The sequence below is a fragment of the Macadamia integrifolia genome, chromosome 8 (genome assembly GCF_013358625.1).
Source record: "Macadamia integrifolia cultivar HAES 741 chromosome 8, SCU_Mint_v3, whole genome shotgun sequence".
NCBI classification, from domain to species: Eukaryota; Viridiplantae; Streptophyta; class Magnoliopsida; order Proteales; family Proteaceae; genus Macadamia; species Macadamia integrifolia.
Window position 1 is genome coordinate 14,286,458 of NC_056564.1, and position 23,270 is coordinate 14,309,727.

Sequence of the window (23,270 nt, forward strand, 5' to 3'; positions counted from 1 at the left end):
TAGAGGCTCCAACACCACCTTTGTATATATTCAACTCACCACAGTCCCTCTTTCAACATTGATGGCTTCACGGATTTAAATTCTCTCTCTCTCTCTCTAGAATGCAAGGAATCCTAGGAATATTTATCACAAATGAATTCTGCTGGTCTCACTTTCTTTTTAATACTAATTGACTTGGTAATATCATATTCTTATAAACAGATTAGGAATCAGGATGGTTCATGCCCAGTGGTTAGCCAAATGGCCCAGCCATTAATCCAACAATATTTCTAATCTGATATTCTGCTTACATTCCTTCCTATAGGCTCACTTCAATTAGGATATAAAAAATTGGGACCGAATTGGCTGGTTCGGCAGGTTTGGACCAGAATCATCTGAGGCCAAGGCCAATCCCAATTCACACATGCTTGGATACATAAACATAGTTCAAACCTGTTGGGGGAACCAACTACATCAAACCAGGCTGAACCAGCCAAAATAGATGTCTTCTGATGGAGCCAGTTGAACCAATGACCTGAGTTATCCTCTATTCCATCAATTCAGTTGTCTGGGTTGACCCATTGGTCATACCAGATTGGCCATGCTAATGTTGGACATGATTGAGACAGCATCCATGACTCTGCACATGAAAAATATTCTTTTCCTGTTAACAAATCTATCAATACATAAATATATACAAATATAATAATAGAAGCTAAAGCATGGCCAAAAGCGTTTACTTAGAATTATAATCAATGGCTAAATTATAGTAGACATGCTTAGAACTATCTTGCAGAGAATTTTGGTTTTTAGTTTAATCTTAAAATATAAGTTTACTAAGTAGTAAAGGATCACCAACGGTCTCATGGGCTTGAAAATTTTCTCCAAACGTGACAACATTTAAGCCAAACTGCACTCTTCACAGTCTCACTCGCTACAAATCCCACACACCCTCAGTCTCATCCCTTGCACTCTCAGTTCTCTCTCCCTACCAACACTCTCCCATCTAAGCTTTCTCAGCCAAACCAACATGGATTCTTACAGGAAAACTCCATCAAAACCATGGAAGAAAGGACCTACAAGAGGCAAGGGAGGCCCTCAGAATGCGACCTGCGAGTATCGTGGAGTTCGGCAAAGAACTTGGGGCAAATGGGTTGCAGAGATCAGAGAACCCAAGAAGAGAACCAGACTCTGGTTGGGTTCTTTTGCTACTGCAGAAGAAGCTGCCATGGCCTATGATGAAGCTGCAAGGAAGTTGTATGGGCCTGATGCTTACGTCAATCTACCACATCTTCAACCAAATTCCACTCCTCCGAGCAAATCCCAGAAGTTCAAATGGTTTCCTTCCAAGAACTTCATTTCCATGTTTCCTTCATACCGAATGCTAAATTTGAATGCCCAGCCCAGTGTTCATGACATTCATCAAAGGATCCAGGAGTTCAAGAAAAATACGGCTCACAATCAATCTTCACCATCATGGTCATCTTCATCTTGCTCGTCCTCCTTTGATTTGAAATCTGCATTTCAGATCACAGATGATAATATCCACATGGAAGATTCAGTAATCAACAAAGAAGAGACGTTTTCAGTAGCGAAAGTCCAAGAGGAACGTGAAGAAAAACCTCAGATAGATCTCAATGAATTTCTTCAGCAGTTAGGTGTACTGAAAGTACAGAGCACATCAGATGACAGCGAAGCCACCAGAAGCTTTCCAGTGATGGAATCTTCCCCTCCAGATGATTATGGGCTCGCAGCTCTTGGCGACCAGACTTTCAACTGGGACAGTCTAGTTGATATGCATGGACTAGAGTATCATCAGGGAGTAGAATCCAATGGCCTTCAGGATGATGCTGTGAATGAAGAGCTGACATTCCCTACTATTTGGGACTAGTAGAATCTCTACCTCCAGATGAATACAGGCAACCAGACTTTTGACTGGTACATTCTGGTTGATATGCATCAACTAGAATATTATCAGGGAGTAGTATCCAGTGGCCTTCAGGGTGATGATGAGCATGAAGAGCTGACAATATGGGACTACTGAAAAGGGTCAGCCAATTTTGGCAGAGTAGGGATTTTTTTTTTTTAATAGTAGGATCTAGATCTACTGAAGTATAATTCCAGTAGAAATGAAAGTAAGTAAGCTAAATTTAGCAGCTCTCAAATCAGTCTTATTTAGTCTGGCAAATGTGTAGTGATCTGTAGAAGACATAATCTCATCTTAAGAAAACCAAGAGTTTATTTGTACTAGTCTTAGAGATAATATATTTGTTGGCTTTTAGGATTCCATGCTCCTATATGCCATCTCTCTAAGTCTCAACTATTTTATACAGGTTTAATCATGTTAAGCCACCTCTCATATTGGAGCTATTTCTTGGTTGAGCAATCCTAACCATCTGATCAAAAGTATAAGGCAACAAACTAATGGATAGTTAGAAATAGTGAAGGGCCCTGACAAACAACACACAACTGGGGGGCCAAGGGGACACAACACCTTTAAGTAATCACTTCTCTTCTTAGCCTGTATAGATTCATTCTACTATAGTTGAACTCTTTTTTTTTTGCTAACGACAAGTATCCAGGCCTTCGGCCTGACTAGTCCCGCGGGCCCATACCGACCCCACAACTGCATAGACCAGGTCATACCAGGTTTCACTAAAAGCAATGAAGGACACTAAACATACCCGTGTGAGTGGCCCCAAGGAAGTAAGAGGAGCAACTTCAGCCTTCTCTCATTCATAGAGCTGTCTTCTTCATCCTTTTCTTTTTAACCATGCCACATCTGAAAAATATAAATATTATATGATAGAATAATTTTATGCCTGCAGATTGTTGGTATAAATGTAAGAACAGCCAAAATACTGAATCAAGGAGTCCAAACAAATATCTAGAACCACACCATTAAACTACTCCAAGCGATGTACCAGATAAGGTATACTCTCCTTCCTGGCTCCCTATGTTTAACTACCACGTGTTTTTCAGTTGGATCTCAACAACAATGGGAGCCCATAAACTTTATATTTTTCTTCAAGAAAATTGACAACATTGGCAGCTTTTGGCACGTAGAAACTCACCTTTTGAAAGTGAGGTGATGCCTAACCCTTTTTTATGTCACAGCTTCCAAGTGTCATTTACAGACTTCATTTATGCTTTAGAAAAATGTGAAGGAAGATGCTTCTATCCATTCCCCTTTCAGAACAGCAAAAGTACAATTAAACGATAGTCCCACATTTCCACAACGCACACTGATCATCCCGTTTGAAAGATCCCAAAGTTCAAGAAGTGGTTAAAGTATTAAAAACCCCTCATCTCAATCCTGAAGTTTGGTAATAAATGAATGTGGTAACCAACGCAAGGGGGAAAAATAGAAAAAAAAAAATTTTAAAACTCATTACTTAATTTGTGAGATGGACAAGAAGGAATTTGGGACAGCCAAAAATGGGAAGCAGAATGGTCTTTGCAGAACAGAGGGAATAATAATATATAAACCACATCACTCAACTTACTTCAAGGTCAATGCAATGCATCAATTCAAGATCTAGAAAGGCCACCAAAGGTAACATTAGCCCAAAGTCAAACAAGAAAATCATGCAGACAAAGCCAATCCATTGGAGAGATGCTCCATCAAAGTAGCATACACCACAGCAGCCTAAGATGGAAAGTTTTCTAGACAAAGGCCATGGACTCGAAGGAGATTCAAAGACCATGATAGAATTACTTTCAAGCTTTAGCGAATATATGGTTGGCTCTTCATGAAATTCACTATTCTGGTACACGTGCTTCACTGACTTCCAAATTTCTCATGCCTATGCAAAAGCCAAAATGGTAACAGATTCCCTTGCTTCAAAAGAGTACTTATTGGAAGTTTTTCTCTTGTGGTTTAGATTTTCCCCTTCATGTTCATGTACTAGCTAGCCCTTGTGTTGTGTACACCTATTTTAACCCTGATGTAATGAAATCATATAACATCATGACTCGATATGTATTACCCAGTGAGATAGGCCTTGTTCATCTCATATTTTTCTATTGAGCACGAGCATGCATGATTGCATGTGTGCGAGAGAGAAAGAGAGAGTTATAACTATGTACAAATAAATCATTAGCAACAGTTTGCTATTTGTTTCCAAGATCAATGATTCAACTTTCCTCCTTTTCCTCATTTTGTGGGCCTATTTTTAAAGAAAGGAATATACAAAAATCCAAGGATAAAGAGCCTAAACACACCTGCAGGGAAATATTTAGAGATTAGGTCCTTAATTTTCTCAATGGATGCGGAAAAAGGCCAGTAATTTCTGGCAGACCCACCAGAATGTCTGGCAGACCCACCAGAATGTACGGCCAGACTGAACATGAATGCACGGTTTAGTGGTTGGGGCTTTTCCGGACCAATCGGTGAAGGGGGCTCTAGTAGAGCAGAGTTGTTGGATCTGAAAACAGGGCTGGACATGCTACTTAGGAAGGGCTTCACAGATGCTATTATATAGGAAAAAATCAGGAAATGTTATGCAGGATGGAGGACTTGACATAGAATCTATGACCTGGCATTATACTCACATGGGCATCTTATGTCTCAAATGCATATTCAGTTTCAATGGAAGCCAGCAAGTGCAAATGCGGTGGCTGACAATTTGGTAAAACAGGGGTGGTTTAGCCAAGATTATACTATGGGGCTGATGCCCTCTATGAAGTCAGTGGGTTTTATGTATTGGGTTCTTCATCAAATCATTGTGATCAGCCCCTCTGCATGAGTATTATCCGCTGTCATTTTTTGTATTACAACATTGTTTTCAACAACAGAACAACAACAACTCAGCCTTTTCCCAACTCAATGGGGTCGGCTACATGGATCCGCCAAAGAATGAAATAGAAGGAAGAAGAGAGAAAAGGGGAAAAGATAAAGAAAAGAAACAAAGCAATGTAACACCAACCTTGTTCACCAACTCTATAAAATAAATAAATAAATAAATAAATAAATAATAAAATAAAAATAAATAATAATAAAATAGAGTAGAGGCCTAGAACAAGGCCAGAGTACAAGCAAACATAAATGAGGTACAGAATCACAGGTTTGAAACTTGGAAACACCCTCTCCTGTGAAGCAAGGGGTAAGGCTGAGTACATTTGCCCCTCCTAGACCCTACAGTAGCAGAAGCCTCTCATTGGATTGCTCTTAGAAAAAAAAAAGGGTAAGAGGGAGCGTCGTGGAAAAAGAAGATATGAGCCTTATTATTCTATACAAGGAAAAAAAAATTCCCTGTGTGGTTTTATGAGAAAAAACATGAGGAAACGAAAGAAATAAGAACAAGTTTAAAAGGATGTATGGAAGAAAGAGTCATATGGTTCAAGAACCAAACTTGGAAAACAAACTCGAAAAGACTGTTTCTTCCACCTCAAATGTCTGGATTCAAGGATAGTTGGAGGTACAAATTCCTTAAATAATAGTGAAAATCATAAGAGAAATTAAAATATCCTTAAGAGTGAGTGAGTCTCTAAAATTCAGAAAACTTAAGTGAGGCTAGTCTCCACACCAGAGATCATTCCATGTTTTTCTCAGTGTCCAATCCAACCATTAACCTGAAAATTGACAACCATCAACCCCCATTATCCCCCATAGTATGACGTATATCCCTCAGAATCCAAGTTCCACTCTTGCTTAAATAGAGTAATCATAATTAACTAACACAAATTTCATTAGTATAAATAAAAAAATGATAGAAAAGAACATAACTAATTCGAAACTTTCTTAAGATTTAGGGAAATATTTAAGTAGAAAATCTTTGGGATACCCTGAACATTGATAGAGATTCAAGAATCCTGTTCCCAGTGGACACCAAATTATACCTTGACTGAGGGGGGAGCAAATAAGTAGGTTTCTTCATAAGGAATAGGAGAAAGTAGCACTATAATGCCAGTCAATCAATTTGGAACTAAGTAATTTTAGATTAGACCACATATCCACGGGATGGAGCTCCTAAATCAACCTTGTTCAGTTTTATAAACAACCATATAAGGAGTTCAAACTTTGGAGAATAAAATCAGAAGGCTATAAGGAAACAATACAAAAGAAATGTTGATTTAAGTAAACAAACATCAGTGACAATCTCTGCATCACTCCTTTTTTCTTTTTGGTCGTTAATTGTTAGCAAGATCCATGATTAGAAATTAAAGCAAAGTAACAGGATTTATCCTTTGCTCACAACATTTTAATACCAAAGACAATATATCTTCTCACATTATGAGGACGTGCATGTTAGATTGTTTATTTTTCCAATTTTGGAATGCCTACCCTGTAGCATTTCCTCATCTAATAAAATCAATTAAATATAATATGCATGAAGAAAATCACAAACCATTTCAATTCAACCATTCAAGCATGCAAATTTCTTAGTTTTTGAAGTTCAATTACTAAAGACCGAAATTCTTAGAAGCTGCACTCGGAATTCAAGAACCCATGGTATGATTAAAAAGAAAAACCACATAAACTCAGTAAGGTTTTCTCTATTACCTAGTTAAGAGAAGTTTCTCTACCATCAAAGTACAGATGCAAAGCATAACATTACAACCACAAGAAGACCCAAATCAATTAATTCTCAGATGGAGAAACAATTCTCCCAAAATGATTCTGAAAATTTCGTGCCAAAGAAAAGAAAAGCCCAATCTTCGAAGTCGTAATAAACCGATGACATTGCCAAGAAGAAAAAACACACTTGAATATGGAAGGAGCTGAGAGATAGAAATGACCTCTTATATGTCGATTAAGGGATCCATGATCAAGTCGAACTCCTCCATTAAAATGGCGGAAGATTCGTCCGTTCGTTTGTAGAGTCGAGGCCTGGCTTCCCTACCTCCGCGGCTGTCGTTCAGTCTAGAGAGAGAGAGAGAGAGAGAGAGAAAGAGAGAGAGAAGCGGTTCCTACTTTTTATTCTCTTTTTAATTCTGACGCGCAATTCAAGTTTGATAAAATCCTTGCCAGCTCACGTGGGGTTATCCACTCCCTCGAATTGCCAAAATTGTCCTCCCACATTCAATTTATTTTTTGTGAACACGTTTTCTTATTAATTTTTGGGAGAAAATTTTCCATCGAGGAGTGTAAGGGTTGCACCCGCGAGGGGGCTAATGGGAATGCACCTAGAAGAATTAACAGGGTGAGCATTTCCATCTTTTATTGCAAAAGAGCAATCATTTCACCTGCCCTTGTGTTTGAACACAACTTCTACATTCATATATATAAATATATATATATATATATATATATAACATTGTCCTTTAATTTTTTGTTAGAAAGAACCAGGCCTATTTGGTGTTCTCTACGCTCAAATATAGTTGAGTGTGAAAAGACCTAGCTACCCCTACACTTATTAGGTATCCACTATAAAATGTGAAAATTTCATCCCTATTGATGCCCCTATGCACGTTGTTATTGGCCCCAACATTAGTATAAGGGCCACAGAGCTTGTAGTGATCCCTACTCTCTTTTTTTCTTAATTCCTTTCTTATTTGGAAGGGAGAGGGTTCTCCAAACAAGAAGTATATGGAGCATACCAATGAATTGTGACAAAATAGTTTCGTACATAGAAGAGCAATGAGGTCATTTCATGCATGAGGAGAGAGAGACAAAGAGTTGCTAATGTATCCCCATGATTAAGGAGAGATTGTCTACTACTCATTATGTGAGATAGCATAGAAAGAATCCCTACTCTACCATCGCTAGGATCTTTTTTCCTATTAATGTCCTATATTTTTCAAAATGCAGAACCCAATTGACAATTTCTCTCATTTTTCGACCATGAGGCCCCATGTAAACTCCCATATGGATGATACTATTTTTCAACCCCTCATTGACGTAGCTTGTGGAAGCCCTCCCCCTAATCCATACTTGGGTAGAGGTTGGACACCTCACTATCTTTTTTGGAGCTAGTGGCTCCAACCAATACAAGACACTTATGTGCATGGGTATCTTTTCCATGAGGTGGGGGAGAGTGAGTGACACAAGTTTAGCAGCCCAATAGTTTGCCGAGTCCAGATCAAGTCCTTGTACGAGAACTTGGGTTTCGATTCTCGTACAACTAAGAGTTAGACATGTGTAATTCATTTATTATCTCTCCTAATTTATTGACTGACTATCTATATCTTCCTATTTTCTCTCTTATTCTCTTTTTCCACACTCCCTCTCTCTCCTCATTGTTTATCAAATAATTTTTTTTTTCATTTCTTGTTTTAATTATAATTTAACATTCGGTTATTATTAATCCAAAAAAATAGCTTTATTTAATCCTACAAAATAGCTAATATTAATCCAAACCAATAAAAATTAAGAGACTTTTTTCCACCGTCTTATCTCTATTTCTTTTTTTTTTTTAAGTTTATTCTCTCTCTCTCTCTCTCTCTCTCTCTCTCTCTCTCTCTCTTAATTTTCATTAATATTTTATTTTAAAACTCACTCAAAACTAGTCTCCACCATACCAATACAAAACAATCAAATAAAAAAAAAATCAAAAAAGAAGAAATTTTTACTCATCCATAGAGGACGGTTCACCCACCATCCTAGGGTTCACAAATCCCTATAGGGTTTTAGTACCGATCCAATTGATCGATATCAAATTGGATCGAATCAATATCTTATTGAATCAATATTGATTTGTATCACATCAAGAGAGAGAGAGAGAGAGAGAGAGAGCGTTTTTATAAATATTGATGGAATCAATTAATTAAAATAAGAAATAAAAAATAGAAAATAGTTTATTTTTATATATATAAAGAGAAATAATGTATAACATTTAAGTCGAGTAAAGAGGTAGGAGGCATTTAAGTAGGAAGAGAGAGATAGAGAGTGGTAACAGCTTTGTAGGTAATCTCGGTAGTAATCTTTAGTGGATTACATGTGTCAACAGAAATGACATACGAGAACCCCAAGATCAGGTTCTCGTACGAGGACCTGATCCAGGCTCCACTTTGCTTAGACTTTACCTTCAAATTTATAATAATTTTGTGGGAGAAAAACATACTAGTGTAAGCCAACGAGAGGGTGTGCAAAAACATCTAGGCGGGGGAAGCATGATTTTATCGCACCCATCTACCTCAAGTCGTAGAAACATGCAAGCATGCAACGTTCTTTTTCCTTAATTTTGTAGTTATAATTTTTAATATATAAGAGCAAAATTGAATTTTCAATAATTAATATTATAGACAATTTGAAAAGTTAAAAAAGGTCAAGTAGAAAATCTGTTGTTCGATGAATTTAAAAACCAAAAAAATGCGCGAAAGTGGATAACGTGCCATGAGCTGGCAGTTGTACAACAAAGCTCCACCAGAAAAAGACAAAAGTTTAGAAACGCATAAACGAAGGTACGCGACCCTCTTTGGCATCATTTTTTTTTTTTTAAACAATTTTTGTTGCATTTCGTATCATTTGTGGAAGTTGTGTCTATTTAAAAAAAAAATTTGGTAAAACAAAAAAATCAAAAAAAAATTAAGAGTCATTTATGTGTCTTAGCCAAAATTGATTTTTAGTTATTTTTACGCTGAACTTTAATGAGTATGTACTTGAAGCCCCAATATAGAGGGGTAAAATAATCATTTATTTTATAATTAGAAATCCAAGTTTCTTACCCCCTCTTCTTCAGTCCAAAGTAGAGGAAGATGGGAGAAAGGAACATCTCTTCACCCATTTCTTCAAAAATCATTTTACACTTAGAGATACCAAACTATTTCTCATAAAAGAACTATTTTTGTTAAGTAGTTACCAAACCATTTTTGTGTTTTGATAAAAAATAATTTTATTAATGATTTTTATTAAATAGATAAAAATAAAAAATAAAAATGATACCAAAGAGGTCACCACCCACCTTTTTTTTAACCCAAAAATGATAAAATATAAAAGGGAGAGGGATAGGTATGCCGCCGATATCAAGTATGCTAGCGGATAGCACCAATAGGAACATATGAAGAAGTATCATTTAGGAAGGAGATGGGGGTCATTTCAGAAAAATGGAAGAGAGAAATAGACACAATGGGTGCTAGCATACTTGATATCGGCGACATACCCAACCTTTTCCCAATATAAAAATAGAAGAGGACCTACTGTTTCCTTACCTTTGTGATAGAAAGTTGAACCTATTTCACAACTAAATATCAAAACCGTGCCAATGTGGAAAGTCTTTAAAACAAGATCCGCCTTGGTTAGGTCACGGCTCATTTCAATCCAAAATCGAACCGAATTGGCTTCGATCAATTTTTTTATTAGTCTTTACCCTTGGACTATACATGTGTATTGAGATTGAGTGATAAGAGATCGAGGGTAGATCAAAGCTGATACCAATATGATTCAGCTGATACTAACTGATCCGATCCAAGTTTTAGAACCATTCTCATTCTCAGTAGAGATCTCCACATTCTTGGACTCCCCACAAAAAAGAATCTGCAATGGTTACCCCTAATGGACTTCTCCCTTGGGTCAGATGATGTTTTTGATTGGGGACACTTGGTTCTAAGGTTGAAACAGAGTTGGGTTGGGTTGGGTTGGGTTGGGTTAAGCTGTATTTCTTAAAATCTCAGCCACCTTAGGTCCGTAAAAGGCTAAAACTCAAATGAGATCCAATCCAATCATGTTGGTAGCATGCTAATCTAATCCCTCCCTTATTGACCTCCATTGAGCTGAGTTGGCCCTAGGGGTGTCAATGGGCCAGGTTGGGCTGAGTTTCTTAAAACCTCAGCCCAACGCTAAGGCCTCTTAACTCAAACCCAGCTTAGCTCAACTCAGGTCCAACCGTGTTTGTTTAGTCCAATCCAACCTAGCCTAGTACTATTGGTTACTCGGTTGCTTGATCTTATGCATTGCAAAGGCTAAAGACCAATGTTTTCGTATATATATAGATTGTGGAAAACGAAAGACTTTTTGCAAATATTTTTCTATAATTATAGTTATAATTATTAACATATTTATATTTTTATGTACTTAATATACAAGGTTGGGTTAGGTCGGGTTGGGCTGGGTTGAGACCCAAGGCCAGCCCAACCCGGCTTGGGCCTAAGATTCTCAACCCTAGCCCACTCTATGGGCTGAAATCTCAACCTAGGCCCTGTTCGGGCTCAAAACGGGTTCGGATTGGCCAGGCTTTTTTGACATCCCTAGTTGACCCTAATGTTTTTTGGGTCTGGCTGATCCTGACTGATCTTTATTGACATTTTTTTCCATTTGTGTCCTATGCACTAAAAAAAAAAATCAATATACAACCAAAATTATAAAATACAACATAATAATAAATGTTTAGGACACTTAGCCATTATGCCATGTGAATCAATGATCTAAATTTTATTATTCTCAATAAAATGATAGGATGACAACCCTAAATTATGTTATATAAATTAAGGTTAAAATCAATGTCGGATTAGACGTAGGCCTAAATCCATACCCAACTCAACCCTAACCCCATCCCCAGGCTAAGATTTCTTAGCCTGGGCCCTTCAAGCTCAAGGAGGGCCATGGCTGATTTGGACCATCAAGGCAAAACTTACAACCGTAGTGGTGGTTCCCTAACTACAACAAGTCAGTGCACCCTCATTCCACTCCAAAGTAAGACCCACCGAAAATAACACCTTCACCAGTTGTCCTATCTCATTCCTCAAGTTCCCAAGAATTAGAAACAACATGCATCTCCCTCAGAATCCTCTAATCGTATCAAAGCTATCACCATCTTTCCTAACTGCTCCCAACTAGAATGCAACCTTACTCTTTGGCTTTTTCCTCTCAAAACCAATATAAACTTCCTTACCAGAATTGGAATTTAAATAACGAATTTGAACTACCCCACCAATTAAGAACAACTGAACCCTTAGATATATAAAGGCTCTTCTTCCCTTAACATCTTATCCCCCTCCTTGCAATTCTGATCAAACCTCTGCCATATGGCTCAAGAACTTATTTGTTGATTTTAAAATTTTTTATTAGTGTTGATATTCAATAAGAAAGGAGACCTACCCAATACCCATAGCTATCTATATGTTTAGAATGTGCCAATCTTGACTTCTATAAATAAATAAATATATATATATATATATATATATATTCCTTGGACACTTATATATAAAACTATATCTGTACTTTCTTCTATTCAACTTCTTCACTTTTTCTCTCATCTTATTTCAACCCAATTTTGCTCTTAACTTATTAATTGCACATGCCTATTAAATTGGCTGGATTGGTTTTTGGATTGGGTTTTTATGATTCTAATTAATTCATAACTTTGGTACCATGCATGGTTCCATTGGTTGTCTTGATCTCTCATTCAGAGTGATTATTGTGCCTCCAAAATAGATTCTTTTTTATCTTTATATCTATACCTAAGGTGAAGTTAAACCATATATCCTTGCTTATGTGGATGATATCCTTGTTATAGGCAATTTCCTTGGACATGTCTCTTCACTCATCACATGGTTAGGGACTGAATTCTCCATCAAAGATTTGGGTCCTTTTTGAGCTTCTTCTTGGGCATTCAGATTGTACCCCACAAAGATGGCCTCATCCTCTCTTAACATCGCAATATTACTGATCTACTACATAAGACAAGGATGATAGATAGAAAACCCATTCTCACTACCATTGCTACCACTACAAAATTGTTCATTACGAGGGGTCCACTGTAATCTGATTCTACCAAGTATTATTCCATTTTGGAGCCCTTCAGTATGACAATCATTGAGCTCTTGTCAAACACATTTTACACTACTTATGGCACACAAAGACTTATGGTCTTCTAATTGAGTGGTCTCTATCTCTTACTCTATAGGTGTTCACCGATGCCAATTGTGTGGGTTGTATTGATGACAGGAAATTCTAGTGATAGTTTTGCAATTTATCTTGTCAAGAACCTAATTTCATGGTCATCTCATACGCAAAGCTAGAGGCTTGAAGAACCTTCTCACTTAGAAAAAAATAATATAATTTTGGAACCATGTTAAGAGAGAGTGATTGCCAAGGGACGTGAGGTTACATGAATTTATTTTACCACTAATTCTCAACATCACTTCCTTTATTTTAATACCCACAACACCCATGACCAACCCATTACTCCATAGCAAGTTGGCTTATGATAAAAAACTTAAGAGTTCTGAAGTCAATACTTCCTTAAAATAGCCCAAAGAAGATAAGCTCCAACCAATAATGGATCCTCCTTTGAACTTGATATATATGAACAACTAAACCATCATCAATCTCATCTCTGTGGAATTTTGAATGCAGCTGAGACAACCAAGGATAGAGGAGTATTGAGAAGGTAATTAATGGAGTTTCTGAAGCAAAACTTGGACCTGATCTTGGTCCCTGCAGGGCTCTTTCTCATGTTCACCTACCATCTCTACCTCCTCTACCGAGTCCTAAAACATCCTTCAACAACATCCATCGGCTATGAGAACCACATCTGGATGTCTTGGGTCGAGAGAGTGATGGTTAGTTACTAGTACTCTCTTCTATCTTCACTCTTCCCTTCTCTTATTGTGAATTCAGGAAAAAAATTTGCTACTACCCAAGCTCGTAGCTAAAGAAATTGAAATATTCATTTCCCCTTTGGATTCACAAATACCCTCTTAGATTTAACAAGATTCTATTTTTTTGGCTGCGAGCCTGGGTAACTGCAAAATTTTGCCAATCCATTGTTTTGAATGATTTTTTGCCACTACCCATGTTGCAGGAACTTTCCTGTTACGTGGGTTTGCCGCCAAAGAAATAGAATCTTAAACCTTATTTTGAAAAATACTAAAACCTAAAAGGGTATTTGTGAACTCGGAAGGGAAATGAATCATTCAATTTCTTAAGCTACGAGCCCGGATAGCAAAAAAGTACTATTTTCAGTTTTGAATATATGTACCATATCTAATTTGCAGGGTGACTCGAGTTATATAAGCATAGCAATATCAGTGATATCAAACAACACATCAAGTTCAATCTACTTGGGTTCTATGTGCCTTTCACTATGCGGTTTCATAGGAATATGGGTGGGAACCTCAACAAGCAGTGTCGTCAATCCTGTGTATATACTGGGAAACACAAGTTCAGCCACCATTTCCCTTAAAGACATAAGCATGCTCTTTGCTTTCTTGATGGGCTTTGGGGCATTTATGCAGTCTGTGAGGTACTATGTGCAGGCAAACTCCTTAGTAAGCATGTCAAGTAAGGATTTACCAGTGCTCTATGTGCAGAGGTTGGTGTTAAGGGGCAATAATTTCTGGCAGGTTGGATTGAGGTTGCTCTACTTAGCTATGGCTTTGTTGTTTTGGAGTTTCGGGCCCATACCAATGTTTGTATCGTGCTTGGTTATGGTCATATTTCTGTATTTCTTGGACTCGAATGCGGAACCATTGCATTTGTTTCTGCAGGGGACTAATTATCCGGTGAAGAAGAAGAAGGTGGAGGAGGTGGCTGTTAGGGTATAGGGGTGAACCGGTGCTGGAGAAAGTGGCGTTTGGAGGTATTTTTTTTTTTAATCAGTCCTATTCTATGATCAGGAAAGGGAGATGTGAACTAGGAGGCTTAAACCCAAGACTTCCTTGTGGCAATGTCCTTCCATGCACGACATGGTACTGAGTGGATGTTAAATCATGTATGTGATCTTATTGGTATGGTTTATGCTAGAACTCAATTGCCTAGCTGCCCGCCAAAGAGACCTAGCTTTTTGTTACATAGTCAAGTTGATATTAAATCATGTATGTGCAGAATTTTGGAAAAATGTGTACCAGAAGGCATTAATATTCCAATAATTTGAAAATTTCTTTTTTATCTTATGCGTCCACTTTTATTTTTACTTTTTTCTAAATATTTATTTTTTGATTTGCATTTTTTTTTTCCTTTTGCTTATAGTTGTTTTTAATATTTCTCTAAAATGAGACAGGATTATGGTGATATAACAGTCCAAGTTTATCAAACAAATGCTTTGTTATTCACATGTTGTGGGGTTGGGTATGTCTTTTATTCTATAATGGTTCACATATTATTATTAGGCTTGTATCTGTAATTGGGTTGGATTTGGGGTCCATTACGTACATGTATGGGGTAAAATTGTAATTGTGTGGAGATTATAATTTTTGAGTTTCCTTTATAGTTTCTACGGAAAAACTCTTGTTAAAAAAAAAAAAAAAAAAAAAAAAAGAAAAAAAAGGGCGAGTAGAATCACTTTGTGAGGTGGAAGTGCTGTAGCGAGTTTTTCAAGTGTAGTGAAAATCTCATGTCATCTCAGGTGGATATAGACAATCTCGCAGAACCACATTAAATCTTTGTGTTTTGCATGATTGTTTGTTTGGTTTCTTCCTCGTGATTGCACATTCATCCTCAACAACGTGCACATGCACACAGACCACACATGCAGACTCTCTTGTTAGCAAACCACCTAAAAACATAACCTAAAGTTGTGAAACATTAATCTTCCTCTCCTCCAAGAATTTTATAGAAAATGGTTGTGAAACCTCAAATCGCAAACCTAAAACCCTAAACCATAAAACCAAACCTAGAACATAGAAATATTGAACCCCAACAGTAAATTACATACTTGATATGAAACTCTGAAGTGACTTGTCACTAAAATGTTGAAGAGATATCAATTTAAGGAGTCCTAATGGGCATGATACACCAAGTCCAAGATGGATAGGGATCAAAGAAGTGAAAGGGCATACCAGCGTTATAGAGTGGAGTAGTTTATCGAATAAAGCACCAAGTTGGGCCAGGTTTTTGAAAACCCAGGCTCAACCCAAGCTCGGCCTGGACGGAGGTTGGGTTGGCATATCTCACCTAGGCAAGCCCTATCAGGCTCAGAACAGTCCGAGCATAACTCAAAAGAGGAGAGTAGTCGGCTATAGTCAATTTACCCTAGAGCAAAGGGACTCCAAGTTACCTAATAGGAGGAGAAGATTCCTGGAAGCCTATCACATGTGAAAGCAACTATAGAAGACTTAGAAACATTCCAGTGTAAGCCAGAAACCCAAAAAAGCCCCCAAGCCATAAAGCAATTGTGAAGAGCAAAGGGGACATGGGATCCCCTTGTCTAATGCCTCTCTTACCAGCGAAATAATCAGCCAGACTGATGCTGATGAGAATGAGAACATAGAATAATCCAAACAAGCTTGCACCCAACCATAAAATAAATTTGGAAATCCCATCCGGTTCATAACATCATAGAGGAAAGGTCTACTAAGAATCATATGCTTTGTGAAGATCAACATTCAAAACCGCGGAAGGCAAGCAATTCTTATGGTGGATTCCCCAAACGATATCAAGGCACATGAGGAGAGACAAGGCTATCAACAACCTTCCGTAAACGATTTGCAATAATTTTTTATATGAATTAGTAGACTAAATTGCGAAGAGTGATGGGCATGAAGCTAGCAAATCCAAAGACTGAGAAGACTTGGGGATTAAACATGCACATAGTTCAATCCAGTCTCTCACTTAATTTCGAAGAGTGATGGGTACGCTAACACCCTATATGTCACAAAGTAATGACAATCTATAAGTTTCTGAATCTCAAGTGTTGTTTAGTTGGCAAGGATAAATTTATTGAGTACCAATTCAATTTCCATGCCAAAGAATTTAGACATGTTAGCAACTCTTACTTTGTTGAATGGTACTCTTTGATCTTTTGCTTCTTGCAAATCCATGATAGGACATACCATAAATTCCTTATTACCTTGGTGGTGGTGTACTGAACAGGTTAATGAGAACAAAGAACCATAGGGAGACGAAACAAAATAATAATGGTGATACAATTTCAAAGTTTTGCAAATTAAGGGAACAAAATTTGATATATATTCATCACTGGAGATGAAATGTGGCACTGCAATATTCTATTTGTATCTACATTTATTCTCAAATCTATTTGGGAGGACCCCTGGATTCCATCCCTGGAGGGGTTTAGGCTCAACCACCCTCAGTCGTCAGATTTTCGGTGCCTTAGATTCTCTGAGCTTCTTGATACGCGGGAGAAGTGAGATATGGCGATGTTGAGGACTTATTTTCTCCCCTTTGAGATTGAGTGTATTGTGAAAATCCCTATTAGCTCTGATGGAGATCAAGACAAAATGTGTTCGGGGTCCACTCCAAATGGAATTTTCTCAGTCAAATATTCTCATAGATTGGGAGCTCAACTTTCTCCTTGTTTTCCCAAATCAACAACGATAGCCCTGGCTACTCCTAAAGAGGTATGGAAAATCATTTGGAATTCTAAAATCCCCACAAGAGTGATATCCTTAGTTTGAAAGGCTTGTCTTGGGGCTGCTAGAGTCCTTAATAGTTGAAGCAATCAAAGGTGCATTGTGGATTCTAAGATCTCTGGTGGTTGTGGGCTTGAAGTCGAATCTATTAAGCATGCCTCATTGGAGTGCCCCTCGCCAGTTTCCTCCCTGGTCTCTTTAACGATTGATGTGTTTCCCAACTTATCCCTATCGGATTGGATCTTGAAGTGGGGGTAGCCTCCAGGGGCTTCCAAAATGGAGCAACAAAGATTCTTTGTATTCCATGCTATGATATTGTGGGAAATTTGGAAGATGAAAAATGCATGATGCTTCTGGAACACTATCCCACCCTTCCAATCTTTGATGGCCTCGGTTATCAGATCAGCTTTTGAGGTTTCTTCCCTTATTCTTGCCTCTTCCGGATCTATGGAGAATTTGAACCATTCGGGTGAAACTCCCTCTCCTGCCTCTGGGGGCACCTTCTCATCTTCTTGGACGTTGCAACATGTACTTGGCCAAGGACCCTTGGAATCGGTTGTCCTATTCTTGATCCTTAAAATGATTGCTTTGGCAATCACAATGCCCTTCTCCAGTGATGGTGGGTGAGGCCTTAGCAGTTCGTTTGGGCCTATCTTTAGCTCGGCAACATGGCATATCCGATGTCGATGACTTCTCCGACTGTCTTACTTTTATTATATGCTTTTCTCCCTATCCTTCCCCACCCCCTTTTCTATTTTGTGCATTGTCCAGGATATTCTAATGCTGAAATCCTCATTTTTTTCGCTAAAGATTAGAAATTTTATTGAAGAAAGAGAAAAGAATACATCTCAAAAATAAAATTTATAATCCCCCACCTTCGGCATGGCCATCAACAAGGGAGAACAAATTGAAAAAAAATTAAACATTAAATAAACCGAAACCTAGGTCTCGATTCTACATCATGAACAATCTCTGACTGAATATGCGAAGGGAAAGAGATATTAACATCCGAAGATTTTGTTTTTGCTGCCTCCTTTGCAAGAAAATCCGCTACGCAATTAGGTTCTCGAAAATAGTGCGTTATCTTCCAACTTATAGAGTGTAGATAATCCTTCACAGACATCCAATCCTAAAAAACGAACCAAGGAATAGATTAGGATTGAATAGCTACCACCACTGTTGCTGAATCAGATGCAATCCAAAGAGCATCAATATGTAACTCTTTGGATTTAAAAACTCCCTCGATAAGAGCAATGAACTCAGCATAGTAATTTAAGTGAACTCCTAAAAACTTCTTAAAGGAACCCACCACCGAGCCCCTATGATTTCGAAAAACTCCTCCTATTCTTGATCTTCCTGGGTTTCCCAAAGAACAACCATCCACATTTAGTTTTGTCCATCCCAAGCCACATTTACACCGATAAACTTCTAAAATCGACAAAGGCTTCCCTGGAAGAGTTGTTAACCCCAACCGGCGACAACAAATCAAATCCACAGTGTTCTTGATCACACTGATTAAGGAATAACAAGCCTCATGCACCTCTCTTCTAATCTTCTCATAGATTTTTGGATAGGATTTTGACACTTCTTCATAATGCCTTTCATTCCTCTCCCTCCAGATGTTATCAGCCATAATAATGAAGCCCACTGACCATGGTTCACGCACTGGAATCACTCTGCACTTCTTAATCCACCACTGAGATAACTGAATAATATCATCAATATTTGGCCAAGATACGCCAAAACAGTCCATAAAAGGTTTCCATAAAATCATAGAGAAGCTATAATTTGTAAAAATATGATTTAAAGTCTCAACTTCAGAACCACATAAAAAGCACTTTGAAACAAGAGACACACCCTTTTGACATACAATATCATCTCTTGGAAGCTTCCTACGCAAAAGCCGCCATCCAAAAGTGGATTGTCTCGGCTGCAAATATCTATTCCAAACCATAGAAAACCATGGGACTTTGGGGTTCCTTCTCCTTATCTCATTCCATACAGAAAAGGAAGAAAAATTCTCAGTTGAAGATCCACTCCACATACACCTATCCTCCAAATCAAATTGAGGCAGCCTTATCAGACGGGCAATAGAAAAAACATCTTTAAGCATATCAGAGCTAACAACAGGAATAGCCAGCCTAAAGTCATGAATAAAAGAAGGCACTTTCAAAGAAGAGCTAATTAAAGGATTCAACACCTTACCACATAAATCCATAATGGAATTTTCTCCAACCCAGTTATCCCTCCAAAGATTAATGCAGAAATCCTCCTTATCCTTTTGTAATTTTGTATATGTCAATAGAGTCAAGAATGGTATGGTTCGACCCGATTGACCACGACCTGGTGGTTCGACCTACGACTTGGAGAAGTATATAATATACTATCATATTGTTGAGCAAGCAATTGTAATTTGGGGTTTTTCAAGCTAGAGTTTTAAGGCGAGTTTTCTCGTCATTGTTTGGGTGTAATTTCTCTTCTACATAGTGAAACTTCTTCTTTTTCGCTCGAGGATGTAGCACACCACATCAGTGTGTGAACCTCGTTAAATCTCTGTGTGTTATGCGGATCTGTCTTGATTTATTTTCATATTTGTTCGTATTTATTAGAAGACTCCTTACATTGCTGCTATAAACTTGGTACTGGCAAGATGGGCCACCACCCTTGACTCACTCAATGGTATTTCTGGTGACTATTTATCTTAAGAAGTTGGATGATGGTTGTATATATATTTTTTCCAACTCCATGTGACTGGTCGATCCTTAGATCCTTTTTTAAGTGGGTATCACAAGGAACCTTTACCTAATTTGGAGATGATGAGGATCTTGAAGTTGACAGATTGGGGATTCCTTCCAAGAAGAATCAATAGGAGGGGAGACAATGATTCTTCCAACAGGGGAAGGGAGTTTGGAGGACAAAGTTTTAGAAAAATAAAACTCTTAGTGAGGCAAAGCCATATGGAGGCTTGGAAAACCTTCTCACTTAATTAAAAATAATATAATTTTGAAACCATGTTAAAGGAAAGTGACTACCAAGGGACGTGAGGTGACATGGATTTATTTTACTACTAATTCTCAACGTCACTTCCTTTATTTTATACCCATTACATCCATGACCAACCCATTACGTAAATCTAGGTCTTCTCTACTCTATAGCAAGTTGGGTAATGATTAAGACTTAAAAAGAGTTCTGAAGTCAATACTTCATTAATATAGCTCAAAGAAGATAAGCTACGACCAATGAATTCTCCTTTCAATTTGGATATATTTGAACAACTGAACCATCTCTCCTGAATTCTGAATGTAGCAGAGACAAACCAAAGGGAAGAGTATTGAGATCGAAGGTAAATAATGGAGTTTCAGCTGAAGCAAGACCTAGACCTGATCTTGGTCCCTGCAGGGCTCTTTTTCCTGTTCACCTACCATCTCTACCTCCTCTACCGCGTCCTAAGACATCCTTCAACAACAGCCATCGGCTATGAGAACCACAACTGGATGGCTTGGGTACAGACAATGATGCAGGTTAATTACTACTACCCTCTTCTCACTTCTCTGATTGTCCACTCAAGAAAAGTTTTTGCGGCTATGGGCCTCGTAGCCAAAGAAATTGATTAATTCATTTTTCCTTTGGATTCACAAATACCCTCAAGTTTTTGTAATTTCTAAAATAGCCTTCAGTATTCTATTTCTTTGTCTCAAGCCCAGGCAGCAGAGAAGTTCTTGCAATCCATGTAGCATGAATGAAATTTAGTTGCTGCCCGGGTTGCAACCAAGTAGCTACAATACCTGTGCCAACCGAAGAAATGGAATCTTAAAGGCATATTGGAAAAATACTAAAACCTAGGAGGGTATTTATGAACCCTAGGTGGAAGTGAATTATTCCATTTCTTTGACTACCAACAGGTTGAGCCGTTGAGCAGCCCAAGTAATAGCCAATTTTTATTTTTTCTAGAATACTCTCAAGATTCTATTTCTTTGACTGCTTGCAACCAGGGTACGTAGTAGCAAATTTTCATCAGTTGGCTTACAGCATATAGTAGTTTCATTTGAATGAAATTATGCTACTACGGGTTGCAGGAAATTTCCTGTTACCTGGGCTGGCGGCCAAAATAACAGAATCTTGAAAGGTATTTTGGAAAATACAAAATTTAAATAGAAAGTGAATTATTCCATTTCTTTGATTGCGAGTCTAGGTAGCAGTAAAGTATTTTTTTTTCCAATATCGAAGGCTTATGATCTTAATAGGTGTATGTATTTTATCTAATTTGCAGACAGGTAATGCAGGCGCAGCAATATCAGTGATATCAAACAACAAATCTGGTTCAACCTATGTGGCTTTCAATTGCTTTTCAATGTGTGGTTTCATAGGATTGTGGGTGGGAAGCTCCTCTAGCAGCGCTTACAATATTGTGTTTATACTGGGAAACACAAGCGCAGCCACCATTTCCCTTAAAGACATGACCATGTTCTTTGCTTTCTTGCTGTCCTTTGGAGGATTCATTCAGTCTGTGAGGTACTATGTGCAGGCAAACTCCATAATAAGCATGCCAAATACGGATGTGCCAGTGAACTATGTGCAGAGGTTGATGTTAATGGGAAATAATTTCTGGCATATTGGACTGAGGCTACTCTACTTTGCTATGGTTTTGTTGTTTTGGAGTTTTGGGCCAATACCTATGTTTGTATCATGTGTGGTCATGGTCATATTTCTGTTTTTCTTGGACTCCAATGGAGAACCACTGCATCAGTTTGGGCCGGTGGTTAAGCTTCCGGTGAAGAAGGTGGTGGAGGAGGTGGTTGTTAGGGCATAGCTAGGGGAGCACCGTGGCCGGTGGGGAGGAGGTGGCCAGCCTCTAGTGTTGGGGCAACAGAATACTATGTAGCATTTGGAGTTGGGATCACCTACTCTTGTTAATTATATTGGTATGCTTCACGTGCGGGTTGGGTGGTGATATGTCCTTTTTGCTACTTTAAATACCTATCCATGCATTAATGGTAACATATATGGGACCCATGTCACATGTGTGATCTTACGTTAGATCCCAACTACCTTCCCATGAGTGTTGTTTGTTACATAGTCAAGGAACTCGCTTTAGACACAATGTCTAGACCTAGGTAAGATTTCATAGATAGTTGTGGAGGACCCCACTGATGGCAATGTCTAGGAAAGAAATCGTCTACAATTCTGATATCGTACAATTTCGTAAAATACCACTTTCAGGGGTTGACACGTGTATTGATACCAATGCAATGGTCTAGATCTGATTTAAATGACTCTTCACTGATTTAAGGTTTTATTAGTTGTACCAGATCTGGACCATTGCATTGGTATCAATACACGTGTCACCCTCTGAAGGTGGTATTTCATGGAATTGTACGAGATTGGAATTGCAGATGATTTCAACCCCAATGTCTAAGGTGGGGTCCTTTACTTGCTTTGACTGTATTGCATGGGAATGTCCGTGGAATATTTTCTGTATTCTTTCCTTTTTAATGGAAATCTGGTTTTTAGTAAAAAAAAATTATTGATATATAATCATACACATACAAAATTTTGGAATGTACCAGAAGGCATTAATATTTCAGTGATTTAAATTTTTATCTCATGCTTCTAATTTTACAAATTTTTCAATATTTATTTTGTGATTTGCCTATTTGTTTCTAATTTTATTTTGTGTTAAGTTATTTTTTGATATTTCTCTAAATGAAGTATAATTATAGTGATCTAACCATAGTTAGTAAGTTTGGGAATGGCAATGATCCAGGAATGAATACGTATGGAAATTGAATAGACAAGATGGAAATAATATTTTTCAGAAATTCGGCGTAATAAAATGTGTATAGCAATGATATAGTACATGTTTAATACGACTGCTCTCTCAGTAAAAATACGGATATATATATATATATACCATGAAACATATATGTACTTAGCCAAAACGAACTTAAAAGACCCTCTTTATGATTAGTTGAAATAAATATTAGGGTAAAGAAGCATATAAGGAGTATTCCTTCATCCTTCTCCAGGTACGAATTTTCAATCGGGAATGGATTTTAGGTTTTATTTTATATTTATTTATTTTTTAAATAAAAAATACT

The 23,270-nt window shown here is 37.8% G+C and overlaps 3 protein-coding genes and 1 long non-coding RNA gene across 4 annotated transcripts; 3 read left to right on the forward strand and 1 right to left on the reverse strand.

Annotated features, from left to right (window-relative positions):
- Positions 1-232: 232 nt before the first annotated feature.
- On the reverse strand, positions 233-6,893 carry LOC122086921. Its single transcript, XR_006142557.1, has 3 exons — positions 6,721-6,893; positions 2,664-2,761; positions 233-619 (listed from the first exon to the last, which is right to left on the reverse strand). It is a non-coding gene; the product is annotated as an uncharacterized LOC122086921 (long non-coding RNA).
- On the forward strand, positions 977-1,874 carry LOC122086920 (dehydration-responsive element-binding protein 2F-like). Its single transcript, XM_042655830.1, has one exon. The coding sequence runs from the start codon at positions 1,010-1,012 to the stop codon at positions 1,868-1,870; it is 861 nt and encodes a 286-aa protein (XP_042511764.1). The 5' UTR covers positions 977-1,009; the 3' UTR covers positions 1,871-1,874.
- Positions 6,894-13,211: 6,318 nt separating the features above from the next.
- LOC122085983 lies at positions 13,212-14,667 on the forward strand. Its single transcript, XM_042654624.1, has 2 exons — positions 13,212-13,422; positions 13,858-14,667. Exons 1-2 carry the CDS (start codon positions 13,258-13,260, stop codon positions 14,404-14,406), a joined length of 714 nt encoding a protein of 237 aa, XP_042510558.1. The 5' UTR covers positions 13,212-13,257; the 3' UTR covers positions 14,407-14,667.
- A 5,817-nt stretch (positions 14,668-20,484) lies between these two features.
- On the forward strand, positions 20,485-22,446 carry LOC122085924. The gene is made up of 2 exons (XM_042654541.1): positions 20,485-20,693; positions 21,443-22,446. The coding sequence occupies exons 1-2, from the start codon at positions 20,523-20,525 to the stop codon at positions 21,980-21,982; spliced, it is 711 nt and encodes a 236-aa protein (XP_042510475.1). The 5' UTR covers positions 20,485-20,522; the 3' UTR covers positions 21,983-22,446.
- The last annotated feature ends 824 nt before the right edge of the window (positions 22,447-23,270 follow it).

Coding starts and splice junctions, on each gene's coding strand:
- LOC122086920 (XM_042655830.1), top strand. CDS start 1,010: ATGGATTCTTACAGGAAAACTCCATCAAAACCATGGAAGAAAGGACCT.
- LOC122085983 (XM_042654624.1), top strand. CDS start 13,258: ATGGAGTTTCTGAAGCAAAACTTGGACCTGATCTTGGTCCCTGCAGGG. Junction 13,423..13,857: donor CTTGGGTCGAGAGAGTGATG/GTTAGTTACTAG, acceptor TCTAATTTGCAG/GGTGACTCGAGTTATATAAG.
- LOC122085924 (XM_042654541.1), top strand. CDS start 20,523: ATGGAGTTTCAGCTGAAGCAAGACCTAGACCTGATCTTGGTCCCTGCA. Junction 20,694..21,442: donor GGGTACAGACAATGATGCAG/GTTAATTACTAC, acceptor TCTAATTTGCAG/ACAGGTAATGCAGGCGCAGC.